The sequence below is a fragment of the Agelaius tricolor genome, unplaced genomic scaffold (genome assembly GCF_023055355.1).
Source record: "Agelaius tricolor isolate 1412-34295 unplaced genomic scaffold, bAgeTri1.0.p SCAF_33, whole genome shotgun sequence".
Classification (NCBI taxonomy): domain Eukaryota; kingdom Metazoa; phylum Chordata; class Aves; order Passeriformes; family Icteridae; genus Agelaius; species Agelaius tricolor.
Window position 1 is genome coordinate 4,656,797 of NW_027269293.1, and position 13,709 is coordinate 4,670,505.

Below are 13,709 nucleotides of genomic sequence, written 5' to 3' on the forward strand. Positions count from 1 at the left end.
ACAGAATGAACAATACCCACACCCAACTAAAGCATTTATTAGTCTCAGTATAGGTGATAGAAAAGACACCATTGGCACGATAGAGACTACGTACCGTAAGGGAAAGATGAAATAATAATGAAAACTAAGCTATAAACAGCAAAGATCAACCCTTGTACCCTTTGCATCATGGTCTAGCAAGAAAAACCAAGCAAAATGAATTTAAGTTTGCCACCCCAAAACCCAAGCAAGCTACTTATGAGCAGCTGTTACTGAGTGAACCCGTCTCTGTGGCAAAAGAGTGGGATGACTTGTTAGTAGAGGTGAAAAGCCAACTGAGCTGGGTTTTCACCATCTGCCCCAACGTCGGGCAGATGACACCAATCTTTCACCGCTCTGAAAAAGATAACAACTTCAGAAAGTCTCTCTTGGGGGTGGTTATGTTATCAGTCCATCCTGTGCTGGGGTAGCTGCTGCAGCCACAAGGTGCAAACTCTCGGTGTTTCCCAGGTCCCAGTCCGGAGCAGGTTCGAGTAGGTCCAAAAAAGGGAAAGGAGAAACAGTCCAGGAAAAATTTGGACTGCTTAGCTAAACTAACAAATGAGCAGGAGCAAAAAGCAGGAGCAAAGCAGAAGCAAGAGCAAAGCAAAAGCAGCACCATGTACTGCCCCATTTCTGTGTCCCGCCAGCTGTGGGGGAGCGGCTGATAGAAAAACCAAAACAAAACATTCACTCTTCAGAGCCAGTCTTGAAGGCACAGAACATGATATCCAGAATAAACAGATCACACAACTGGGGATACAAGCATCATAATGTGACCCTAGGACAAGGGGTCACATCCATCCTGTGGAGGTCTCTGCACCAGAGTAACACCCCCCTGCTCGGGATCCCCTGCAGGGATCGTGCCTGGGGCTGCTTGGAGTACACGTGTCCATATCACCCCCTTGGTCCCCTTTTCTCCCTTGTCATGTCCAAATTCTGACTGAGACACAACTTGTTATCTGTACTGGTTATCTGCTTTTCACCTGGCTGGACTGGGAAAGCACCCCAGGGAAACTCAGGATCTCCTTTGTCATAGTTGAGACAGAGCCAATACAAAGCAGCACACTCCATTTTCAGATGGCTTCAAACCCTTTTTTATTATAGCATGCATGCTTTTTATACATCCTTACAAGACTCATAAGTTTACACTTTACTCATTGGTCAGGAAAGACCAACAAAGTGCTTATTGGAGTAGACAGTTGCAGGTTTCTCTTATTTCTCCTTCTTTCTTTCTTGGTTTCTATGTCAACGACCTTGGTAGGAAATTCTTTCAGGGGTAAACATGGATCCTCTTATCAAACTTCTCTCCGGCTCACAGAACTTGCTCTAAAACCTCTTCCACAGCTGTGAGCTGCAGTTCAGGCTTGGACAGATGTAGGATCCCATGTGCATTAAGCTGGTTTCCTCCAAAATGGGAGCTTTGATCCCAAGGGCCATCATCAAGTGTGACTTGACCAGCAACACGTGGAACTCCGGCCCCGTCTCTGTCTGCAGCATGACCCTACAGACAATGTGGGGCTGATGCAGGGGATGGGGCAAGTCCAAAGGGATTTCCATGCTTGGATCTGAGTGTCCTGGGGCCTGGACATCCTTTGTGAATCTTTCCAAAGCACCTCCAAGCTCACAGCTTCTCCCTGTTCCCTTCTAGCCTCTGTATGAGGGCTGGTTCCTCGCACTCTACAATATTTTCTACACTGCCTACCCCGTGCTGTCCGTGGGCCTTTTCGAGCAGGTACAGCTTCCCTGGGCTCACCCAGCCCTGTAGCACCCTCGGCAGCTGGGAGCCAGCCTGGCAGTCACTGCCCCCTCTCCACAGCCCTTTGTGCTAGCACAGGGCACTGGGAGCTCGCTGGGCATTTGGAGCTCACCCTCAGTCCTGGGGTGCCTGTCCCCAGTCCCCCCGGAGCCACTGGGCAGAGGTGCCCACTGCAGCTCTCCCAGAGGGTGTGTGGGGTGGGGCAGACCCATCCTGCTCCCCAAATCCCTGCATCCCCTCTGGGATTCTCTCCCTGCCCCAATCTCTCCATCCCCTCTGGGATTCCCTCCCTGTCCCAATCCCTGCATCCCCTCTGGGATTCTCTCCCTGCCCCAATCTCTCCATCCCCTCTGGGATTCCCTCCCTGTCCCAATCCCTGCATCCCCTCTGGGATTCTCTCCCTGCCCCAATCCCTCCATCCCCTCTGGAATTCCCTCCCTGCCCCAATCCCTGCATTCCCTCTGGGATTCCCTCCCTGCCCCAATCCCTGCATCCCCTCTGGGATTCTCTCCCTGCCCCAATCCCTCCATCCCCTCTGGGATTCGCTCCCTGCAGGATGTGAGTGCCAAGAAGAGCCTGGAGTTCCCTGAGCTCTATGTGGTCGGGCAGCAGGACGAGCTCTTCAATTACCGCGTTTTTGGTGTCACCCTCCTGCACGGGGTGGGCACCTCCCTCATCAGCTTCTACATCACACTCTGGGCCTTTGAGGACCACGTTGGCACCAAGGTTGTGGGTGACTATGAGTCCTTCTCTGTCACAGTGGCCCTGTCAGCGTTGCTGTCGGTCCTGGTGGAGGTGAGCACTGATCTGCTCTTGCTCATCCTGCCCCACAGCAGATCTTCATGGTCCCTGGGCTCTGGCACTGTCCCCAGAGGCTTTATGGCTGGGGGATGCTGTCCCTGGGATGGAGGAGGGATTTGGACAAAGCAGCTGAATGGAAGAGGGTCACAACAGCCCTTGTGAGACTGCGTGCTCTGTCCCCACAGATTGTCCTGGACACTCAGTACTGGACCGTGCTGTCCTTCCTGATGGTCACAGCCAGCCTGCTCCTCTTCTGCCTCTTCTCCTTCCTGACCCAAACTGTTGATGCCTACAGGATAGCCCCTGCCATCTTCCGCTTCCCAGGTGAGGTGTCCTGGAGATCCCCACGGCCCTTCCCTTCCCTTCCCTTCCCTTCCCTTCCCTTCCCTTCCCTTCCCTTCCCTTCCCTTCCCTTCCCTTCCCTTCCCTTCCCTTCCCTTCCCTTCCCTTCCCTTCCCTTCCCTTCCCTTCCCTTCCCTTCCCTTCCCTTCCCTTCCCTGCCCTGCCCTGCCCTGCCCTGCCCTGCCCTGCCCTGCCCTGCCCTGCCCTGCCCTGTCCTTGGTGCTAGGAGCTGTTTCCCACCCTGTAGATCATCTCCTTGTTCTTGAACTGCTGCCTTGACTTCTAATTCCACTTTGGGTGCCATCTCCTCTTTAGAGCTCTCAGCACCTTCCTGGCTGGGGGCCTGTCCCCCAGCACTTGTTCCCTGTTCTCTCTCCACCTTCCCTACTATCTCAGTTTGGAAAGACAGGTGCCTGCTAAGGAAGGCAGGAGCCTCCCCTGAAATGGAGAATGTAAACCCTCCCCACCCCTCTGAATTGCTATAAATTTTAAATTAAGGGGCTCTCAGGCAAAAAATATTGGAGCAGGAAATACCAGTTCTTTAATAGGGAAGAAAATAAAAGGATAAAATAAACAATGCAGTAAACTAAAACAACACTGCCAGAGTCAGACCCCAACCTGACACCCTGTGGGTCAGGGTGATGGCAGCAGAATCATTGGAATTGTGGCTCAGCCCTCCTGCAGTGTCAGGGGTGGCTCTGCTGGAGCAGGGATCCTGGAGAAGGGTGGAATCTTCCTCTGAAGATCCAGTGGCAGAGGCAGCTGCTGTTCCTCTGGGAAATCCAGTGCAGAAGCTGTGCTGGTGTTCCAGAATCTCCAGATTATATCCAGGCAGGAATGCTTGGCTCCTCCCTCTGGGCTCACATCTCCCAATGGGATGCTGTAGTTCTTATCAGCCATGCAGGGACATTCAATAGCTGTTATCAGCAGGTGTCTGCCCAGAGGGAGGAGTGATTGTGGAAGAGATAAGGAAAAACTGCCCACTTGACAAAAGACAACTGCCATCCAGATGGTAATAGAGTACATCTTACCTGTGCACAGAGTACATCTTGCCTTGCATCTCCCCTGTGTTGACAGATGCCAGTTGGAATGCCCTGACTGACCCCTACGTGCTGCTCGTGGTCCTGCTGTCCCTGGTGGTCAACACCCTCCCCTCGCTCACCGTGCACGCCGTCCGTGCCACCCTGGGCAGAGCCACCACCCAGCAGGTGAGGGCTGGGGGCACTGGCAGGGCAGGTTCTGCTTCCCACCAGTGTCTGGGATTGGTGATGGCAAGGGGAGGTTCCCCAGGGAAGCCTGGGCTGTAGTGCTGGGACATGTTACCTCTCCTTGGTGGTCCCACTCATGGTGGTCCTTCATGACACTGGCACCAACTCTGGCTCCAGGGGCCTCTCCCAAAATTGCTCCATGGCCCAGCTTGGCCTGGGCCAAGACACCTGACCCAGCTCTTGGAGAGGGTCTGCTTTTGGTTGCAGTGAGGAATTGTCCTCCAGAACCCCCCAGGAGGGTCTGGGGTCTGGTGCAGGTCTGGTGCCACCCCAGCCTTGGTGGAGCTCACCCGCACTGGGGTTGTGGGTTGTACCTTCAGAAGAGTCCAGGTGAAAGCAGGGGTTGAGATTGTGCTCCAGAGCTTTGTGAGCTTTGCAGCCCCCTGGGAGACTCCCCACATCCCCCATCCCATCATGGAAAAGGAGGTCGTGGTGGAGCTGGGATCCAAACCCTGTCCTGGTGGGGATGCCTTGTGAAGGCTGAGCTAGAACTGAGACTGGACAGAGCTAAAGAATAAAGTAGGGATTTATTAAAAAGCCTTAATGGATCCACCTTGGACAGCACAAGAGCCCAGCCAGGCCTACACCCAAGATAAAATCCAAAATGGCCACAAAATGCATTACCAGTCATGGGGGCTCTCACTTTTATAAGTTCTGTTCCATTTGCATATTTGAGTTCATTGTCCAATTCCAGCTTAAGGATATCGAGTTCCATCCTTCTTGTTTTTCTCTCTCCAGCCCATGTTGTTTGTGCTCTTGGGCCTGAGATTTGGATCATTTGTCCTTGGTCCCCAGCTGGAGCAGGAATTGTTTTGTCTCCCTGCTCTGTGCACAGAGCTCACCGTCCCATAATATGAAGCCAGACCCACAGACTAAAGCAGCACAGAATCTGGAAAATAGAAAAGCTCAAACCTGAGGCATCAGTGGAGGGTGTCCCTGTGCCTACCATGTGTCCCACCTTGGGCTGAGGGCTTGCCTGGGAGGTGTCCACAGCCTGTGTGGGAGCAGGGGTTGACACTGTGCTCCAGAGTCCATGAGCTTTGCAGATCCCCAGGAGAATCCCCATGGAAAATCAGGTCATTGTAGAGCTGGGAGCCAAGCTGTGCCCTGGGGGAGGTGCCCCCATGCTCCCTTTGATGCCTCAGGTTTGAGCTTTTCTACGTTTCAGGTTCTGTGCTGCTTCAGTGTGTGGGTCTGGGTTCACATGAGGGGATGGGGAGCTCTGTGCACAGAGCAGGGAGACAAAACAATTCCTGCTCTAGCTGGGGACCAAGGACAAATGATCCAAATCTCAGCCCCAAGAGCACAAACAACATGGGCTGGAGAGAGAAAAACAAGGATGGGACTGCATGGGCTGGGGCTGGAATTGGACAATGAACTCCAATATGCAAATGGAGCAGAACTGATCAAAGTGAGAGACCCCGTGCCTGGTCGTGCATTTTGTGACCATTTTGGTTCATCTTGGGTGCAGCTCTGGCTGGGCTCTTGTGCTGCCCAAGGTGGATCCATTGAGGCCTCCTAATAAATCCCTACTTTATTCTTTAGCTCTGTCCAGTCTCTGCTCTAGGTCAGCCCTCACAAGGCATCCCCACCTTCATGTCCCCCCTTGGGCTGAGGGCTCTCTGGGGAGCTGTCCCCAGCCCTGATCTCCCTGATCTCTTGCAGAAGATCCAGCTGAGGGCCAGGCGGGCCCCGGAGCCCCCAGTGGAGCTGCGCTCGCACGTCCCCCGCGGCTCCTTCCGCCGCTCCAGCTACGCCTTCTCCCACCAGGAGGGCTACGGAGGCCTCATCACCCGCGGGGACAGCCTGCGTGCGAGGGACAGCCGGGACAGCGTGCGTGTGAGGGACAGCCGGGACAGCCTGCGTGTGAGGGACAGCCTGCGTGCGAGGGACAGCCGGGACAGCCTGCGTGTGAGGGACAGCCTGTGAGGGACAGCCTGCATGTGAGGGACAGCCTGCGTGTGAGGGACAGCCTGCATGTGAGGGACAGCCTGTGTGTGAGGGACAGCCTGTGAGGGACAGCCTGCATGTGAGGGACAGCCAGGACAGCCGGGACAGCCTGCGTGTGAGGGACAGTCTGTGAGGGACAGCCTGCATGTGAGGGACAGCCTGCGTGTGAGGGACAGCCTGCATGTGAGGGACAGCCTGTGTGTGAGGGACAGCCAGGACAGTCTGTGTGTGAGGGACAGCTTGTGTGTGAGGGACAGCCTGTGTGCCGGGGACAGTCTGCGTGTGAGGGACAGTCTGTGAGGGACAGCCTGTGTGTGAGGGACAGCCAGGACAGCCTGCGTGTGAGGGACAGTCTGTGTGTGAGGGACAGCTGGGACAGCCTGTGTGTGAGGGACAGTCTGTATGCTGGGGACAGCCTGTGTGCTGGGGACAGTCTGTGTGTGAGGGACAGCCTGCGAGGGACAGCCGGGACAGTCTGTGTGCTGGGGACAGTCTGTGTGTGCTAGGGACAGTCTGTGTGTGAGGGACAGTTTGTGTGCTGGGGACACTCTGTGTGCCAGGGCCACCCCCAGCACCGCCCCGGGTGCCCTGTACCCCTAGGGAACCCCAGCTGTGCCCTCGGTGTAGCTGCCCCTTGGTGTAGCTGTCCCCACCGTGCTGGGCTGGGGCACTCCTGGCTGGTTCCTCCTGCCAGGGGACACCTTCAGTCCTGTCTGGTGGCTTTGCAGAGGGGCTGGCCCAGCCTGGGGGGCTCCTGCTGCAGCACCGTGACCCCCACACTGGGAGCACATGGCTTTGCAGAGATGTATGGCTGTGACAGCCACTGACCACTGCCACCAGGCTCCCTGATTGCTGCCACCAGCTGCCCATTGCCACCAGGCTCACTGACCATTGTCACCAGGCTCCCTGATCACTGCCACCAGGCTCCCTGCCCACTGTCACCAGGCTCCCTGATCTCTGTCACCAGGCTCTGCCTGCTGTCACCAGGCTGGCCCTCACCCTGTGACCCCTGGCTGGCAGCCCAGCCCCCTTCACTCTGCTGAGCCCTCAGAGCCTCTGGTGTGAGGCTGATCCCAGCCCAGGCTGCACCCACAAAGGCAGTGCTGCCGGCCCAGACTCATTAATTAACTCTGGATTAATTAACTGCCCCCATGGAGAGCAGCAGGGGGGTTGGGGAGTGCAGGCCCTCAGCCCTGCTCGTTCCCACCCACTGGGGACTGAGCTACAGTGGCTGCAGGTAGAACCTTGTTTTGTGTTCTCTCAGTCCTGTGGTTTTTCTGTCAGGTCACAGAATCCTGGAGTGGTTTGGGTGGTGTTGGATTATGGTTTTTTTATTTAGAGATGGGGTAACTGAGAGATGTTTTAAAAATTTTAATTCTATTTTTAGTTTCATGAGAAGAGTGAGACAATACAGATGTTATAATTTATGCTATCACTATCAGAAGCTGACTATTTCTTACTTACAATATATTATAAATCTTTCTTGGTTTATCAGCTTTTGCAACACTGTGTTGTAAATGCTTTAAAGCCAATAATCTAAATTACTCCTTGTGGGTTTTATTACAATGCATCTTTCATAGTTCTATTTCTTTAAACTATCTAGTCTTGTTTTTAAGGCCATCCTTTGAAACTTGTTTCTAGGTCTATTTTTCTCTTAACAATGCTTGTCCTATTCTGTGGCATTTCTAAGTCAGCATTTCTTATCTCAAGGTTTGCATACAGGTGCCCACTATTTTCTACAAATTTATTTTCCATATTGTGATGCCTTAAAGCTCATCCCATTCCACCCTCTGCCATGGGCAGGGTCACCTCCACCAGCCCAGGTGGCTCAGACTCGAGCAATGTAACTTTAAAATATCTCCTAATTTCTGGAGAGGCAGCCAGGTATGATTGATTGATTGATTGATTTTTCTTCTCCAGCCAGACCAGCCTGGCTCCTGCAGCCTCCTTGTCCCTCCCCACCACTCCCAGTTCCTGCCTTTGCTGTCCCTGCACAAGGGGCAGTGTCCTCTGTGTGCCCTGCCCCATCCCCACTGCCCCAGCTCTGGTGTCCCCACCTTTGGGGACAGTTTATGCTCACAGGCTCTGCAAAGTCCCAAAAGCACTTCTGGGAGGGATGTGGAGAAATTCTGCCTGCTGGGCACAGGGGACACAGTCCCACAGAGCCAGGGCCACCAGCAGTGCCTGCTGGAGAGGTTGTGTGTGAACAAATGACTGGTGACCAGGTCACCCTTTTTATGGGTTTTGGGTTTTAATTAAAAGGACTTTTTAGCTTTTCTCTCCTCTCCTGGAAACCTCTGCTGTGCCACGAAGGGTGAAAGCAGCACTGAAAGGTCTCATGGTCCCTCTGTCTGTGCCAGCAGTGCTCATGCCACGGCAAAAAGCACAGTAGGAAAATAAATTTGGGTCAAAAGATGCACAATTAAATCATCCACGGAGGCTTGGCCCTGCCTGCAGCACACATGGTTCCATGGGTTTGTTTTACAAGTGCTTTGGCCTCATCTGCACCGGGTTTGTGAGAATTAAAGTGTTTCCCTTGGGTTCTGGCCAGAAGGGATTGGATGGTGCCAAGAAATAAAAATCTTTCCTCTGGGAAAGCTCTCACTGCTGCAATTGCCAGGTGGAAAAGAGGGGGAGAAACTTTCCCCAGTGTCCTGGGCATGGTCCCTGAAGCTCCCAGGCCAGGTTTGAGAGAGGAGTGAGGTGGTGAAAGGGGGCAGGGGAGGGGAGCGACCCCCTCACCACCACAGGACACCACACACTCCAGGGTGAATGACTAGAAAATAATTTATTGATGAAACAGAAAGCTGCAGAAATACAACACAGTCATGACCAGTAGAGGATGAACAAATAGAGATTAATTTTTTCTCTCTTTTAAAACATGTTGACAGGCTGGAGTTAAGTTTCCTGATAACTTCCCCTGCGTGAGTCATTGCAAAGAACAAGGAACAAACTCCAGAGCACACAGCACAGTTTGGATAAAGTGCCTGACACATAAGACTCTTTTTTATTTTATTTTTTTTCTTTTTTAACGTTTGTAAATAGCTTAAACAAATATAGTTGCAAGACACAGAGGAGTAACAATTGCATTTCGCTGTAGAACAAAACTTATTCCATGAGAGTAACAATGAAGCAGCAGCAAAAAAAAATTAAATTAATTAAATTAGAAGGAAAAAGTCATTTAAAAACTCAGAGATGTGGCCCTCAGACTGCATGGGACGAGGACAAGCCTCACCTATTGCTATACAGAAAAATGAGCAACGTTTTCTGGAGGAGGCTGGGCTGGCAGAGCTGAGGCTGTGGGTTCTCCCTGGCCAGGCTGGATTCTGTCTGACTCCTTTGTTTCCTTTAGAAATCAAAGAGCAAAAATACAAAGAAACCAAACCAACACAATCCCAAATTTTGTTCTTTGCATTTTTAATTTCCTCTCTTTAAAGACGCCAGACAAAGACATGAGAGGAAGTGGGTTCCTTGTGGCAGCTCCTGCAGCCCAGCCCCATGGCTGGGTGTCCTCTGAGACAAGGGAAAGGAGCCAGCTCCGTGCTGGGGACACGTGGTGGTGACAGGGACAGGCAGACAGGGCAGTGACAACCCCAGGGTGAGGTAAAGAGGAGCTCCAAGTCTCCCCCGCCCAGACTTGGGATGTTCAGCAAAAAGGGTGAATGGTGAATTTTTGGCAAAGCCATTTCTCTCACTCTGTGCTGATGTCCTACCTGCCCAGCTGATGTTAGAGCAGGGCAAGTTTGGCTCTGGTGGGGTAAAAATGTTTAGAACTGACCCCAGGAGGCTCCTGCTTTCCTGGCAGGATGGGGATGGTGCTGCCCCACTGCTGGCACTGGGGTTTCAAAGTATAAAAGCCATCGTTGGAAAACTTCCACTCCAGGAAGAACTGGGGCATCACAGGTCATGGAATCACCCAGATCCCTGAAAACTTCCACAGTTCAAGCAGGAGATACTGGTCAGGATGAACCAGTAGGTTCTAGTGGGAGATCCCAGGTCTCCTCCTCTTCCTCACTGCCCTCCATCACCCTCAGAGGTGTTCCCAAGGCCCCGTTTTCACTCCTGCTCCCCACAGCACAAAAATGCCCTTTGGGTGCAACCCTGGTCAAGAGAATTGTCTTTAGGACAGAGCTTGGATTGTCATTACCTGCAGGAAAAAAAATCTTTGGTATCGTGGCAAGTTGCTCCTGAAGGCATTTTGGTGGTGTGGGCAGCAGGCAGGGCCAGGTCCAGGGTGGGCTCAGCTGAGCCAGAGTCCTGGTGGGCCAAAGGACAGGGAACAGGACTCAGAGCTTGGCTTCTCCAGGGCTTCCCAAGCCATCACTCCCAGGATGGAATCCAGCTGGTCTCTTAAGCTCCAAGGACTTGTGACTGGGGCTGTGTCCAAACCTTCTTGCAGTTGTGATTGGGGTCTTGGTTGTCAAGCTTCTCCTGGTGGAAAAGGTCTTGGAGGAGGAAATGGGGCGTGGTGGGGATGCTGAGGACAGAAGGGTTGGTCAGCACATGAGTGGAGCTGCTGGAACCAACATCATCTCCTCCTAAAAGCCAGGTCTTTGGTTCTGTGGGTCTTCCACCAGCACCTGGTGCTGAGCATCTCGGTGCTGGCACCAGACAAAGGCTGCAGACTGAAAAACACCTTCCTTGGCCTGTGGGAGCCACTTTGGTGGGGCTTGAAGGAGCTGAGATCTCTTTCTTCATGGTGAGCTTCACCTCGAATGGTGAAGAGGCTGGGAAGGGCTGAGGAAGCAGCAGTTTCAGGGAAATGCTCTGGGAATGGCACCACTGCCTCCTCCAGGTCCCCATCACCCTCCTGGTCCCCAAAGATGTGGCTTCTCAATGCTCCTGTCTGTAAGCAGGGAGAGGAGGAGAAGCAGGGGGAGGAAGGAGCCACTCAGGAGTGGACTCTGGGCATTTCAGAGAGCTCCAAAGCCTTTCCAAAGTGCCCTGAGGCCATCTGGTGGGTTGGGATCCTCCAGGGGCTCTTCCACTGCCTGGACTCTTCCTCTTCCACCAGGGCAGTGTCTGCACAGAGTGAGGGCCAGGCTGGTGGCAGGGACAGAGTGCTGGCTGTGCCTCGGACCCAAACCACATTCCTGAGGACAAAGACCCCAGAAATGGGTCACCCCAGCCCATGCCTGCTCCAGCTGGGCCTTGATGCACCTCTTTCTGTGCAGGGACAGGGCTGTCAGGGCGTCCCAAGGATGGGATTTGGGAGCATCACCTGGAGAGGTCTCGCCCTGAGGGGGGTTTTGGGGTGCCCAGGGTTGTTTCCCTTGTCTCAGAGGACACGAGGAGCCCCATGGCTTTGCCAGCTCAGGTCATGGTGGCAGCTGATTGTCTCTCCTCCTCTTGGCTGCACTTGGCATTTGACCCACAGAGCTGGAAAAGCAAAAAAAACCAAACCCAAACCCCACAATTTCCCCTCCAAACAAACAGAAAACAAAGCAGAGCGAGGAGCCAGACCTCAGGGGGAGGCAGGAGGGACGGGTGGGCACGGCAGGCTCCCGTGTCCCAGATTCCCTTACCCTGTTTGCTGGGCACGGGGCCAGGCTGTGCCCCCCACCCTGCCCTGCCCGGGGCTGCCCTGAGCAGCCCCCTCCTCCCCCTGTGGCTGCCAAGGGATTTCCAGGGTGAGGAAAGGAACAAAAGAGGTGAAGGAAGAAACTGAGGGGATAAATGATGACATTCCCGTGGTTGTGAGCTGGAACAGAACCATGATCCATGCAGAGAAATCTTCATCAACCAAAAACTCGTGGACAAAAAAAGCAGTTTGTCCCCTCCCGCTCCCACCCGACCACCCCTCCCCAATAATTATTACATTACTTCAAGAAAGAGTATATTTTTTTCATGCATAAATCAAATTCTCATCTTGTCTTTTTTTTTCTTTTTTTTTGTCTTCTTTAAATTACATTTGAACACAGAACACATATAATAAATACTCTCATACGACATGACTCAGAGAAAAGTAACACATCTGAACGCAAAGGTATCGTCATCATTATTAGTTTTTCTTTTTTTTTCTTTTTTTTTTTTTAAAAGGACTTGTTTAAATATGAAATCTGTAAACTCCAAGGGTCCTTTTTTTTTAATCTTTCTCTCTCTTTCTCTCTCTCTCTCTTTCTCTCTCTTTTTTTTTTTAAATCGTGAAACTATCCAGCTTTCATTTCCTTAACATTCAATATGTCTCCCATTGAACGCATCAAAGAAATAAGAACATGCCGTCTTCTGCAAAATTATAATTTAACAGTATAAAGCTTCAAGTCACAAATTCCAAAAACTAGCTAAGTAATTTTTTTTTTTTATCACATAAACTATACATTAAATATTTTGAGGTATTTCAGAGAACATTGTCAAAGGCTTGTAAGGTCTGTGCTGGGTGGCAATGAAGGCTTTCTCCTGCATAGAGAACATCTTTGGTATCACAAGCCAGGTGGGGACTGGGGACAAGGAGGGTGGCGTGGCCAGGAGGGCGGGCAAGCCCTGGCCAAGGCAATTGTGTGGAGGCGGGCAGGGGGGACAGGGAGGTGACAGGGAGGTGACAGGGAGGTGACAGGGCCCTCTCAGGCTGCCCAGCAGGATGGGGAACCCCCATGGGGTTGCTCTCACCAGGGGCATTGGAATCCTGGAATATCTTGGATTGGAAGGGATCCTCTCCAAGGATCACCAAGTCCAGCTCCTGGTCCTGCACGGGACAACCCCAAGAATCACGGCAGGGGTGGCCCTGGGCAAGTTTGGTCCAACTCAAAGGAGTCGCCTTGGCCAGAGCCTGACCCAGGCAGGTACAATTCAACCCAAGTTTGCCCGAAACTGGGCATTCTGGAGATTGCTGGGGAGCTCTGGCAGGTCCCCCTCCTGCCTTCTGCTGAAGCCAAGGGGCAGAATGGAGCAGACCTGGCTGCACAGGTCCTCCCCAGTGAGCCAAAAACGCCCCTCTGGGGACTGGGAAACAGCTCCTGCTGGAAGGATTCACTGCTCCAACCCCTTCCCTAAGGGAAGAGTTTGGAGAAAGCTCAGGGTGAAGCTTCCACTGCTCCTGCCTTCATCTTTCCAGACAGAAATGCCACGAACTGTGCTACCAAAAGTAAGAACCGAAGCTCAAATCTGAGCTGAGTGAGGCAAAACCACCCAAAGTTGAGGAAACTCAACTTTGTCACCTCATGGGGAAACTCAACTTCATCACCTTGTGAGGAAACTCAATCACCTTGTGAGGAAACTCAGCTTTGTCACCTCATGAGGAAACTCAACTTTGTCACCTCATGAGGAAACTCAACTTTGTCACCTCGTGGGCTTCTGCAGGGTCCAGCACTGAGGCTGGAGAAGGTCATGGAGCAAAGCCCTTCCCTGGGAGCAGCATCTCTGGACACCAGATCTGTGCTCCTGGGGCAGGAGGGGCTGCATGGAGGGACCCTGGGGACAGCTTGGGGGACACAGGGACATCTGGGAGTGGGGACACGCTGGGGAACCAGCACCTTTCCCTCAGCCAGGGGGATGTTTTCTCTTCAATTAGGACAAGGGTTGGTTTTTCTTTCCTTCATCCCAACACCCAGAGGCTACGAGAGCCCTGGGACTCT

The 13,709-nt window shown here is 52.8% G+C and overlaps 1 protein-coding gene across 1 annotated transcript in view; it reads left to right on the forward strand.

Annotated features, from left to right (window-relative positions):
• The window catches only part of ATP8B3 (ATPase phospholipid transporting 8B3), a 32,275-nt gene extending 25,564 nt beyond the window's left edge, over positions 1-6,711 (forward strand). The window contains exons 24-28 of the mRNA XM_071451604.1: positions 1,670-1,753; positions 2,333-2,572; positions 2,764-2,902; positions 3,998-4,128; positions 5,854-6,711. Coding sequence (XP_071307705.1) covers positions 1,670-1,753; positions 2,333-2,572; positions 2,764-2,902; positions 3,998-4,128; positions 5,854-6,117 — 858 coding nt within the window. The 3' untranslated portion in view covers positions 6,118-6,711. The remainder of the gene's footprint in view (positions 1-1,669; positions 1,754-2,332; positions 2,573-2,763; positions 2,903-3,997; positions 4,129-5,853) is intronic.
• The last annotated feature ends 6,998 nt before the right edge of the window (positions 6,712-13,709 follow it).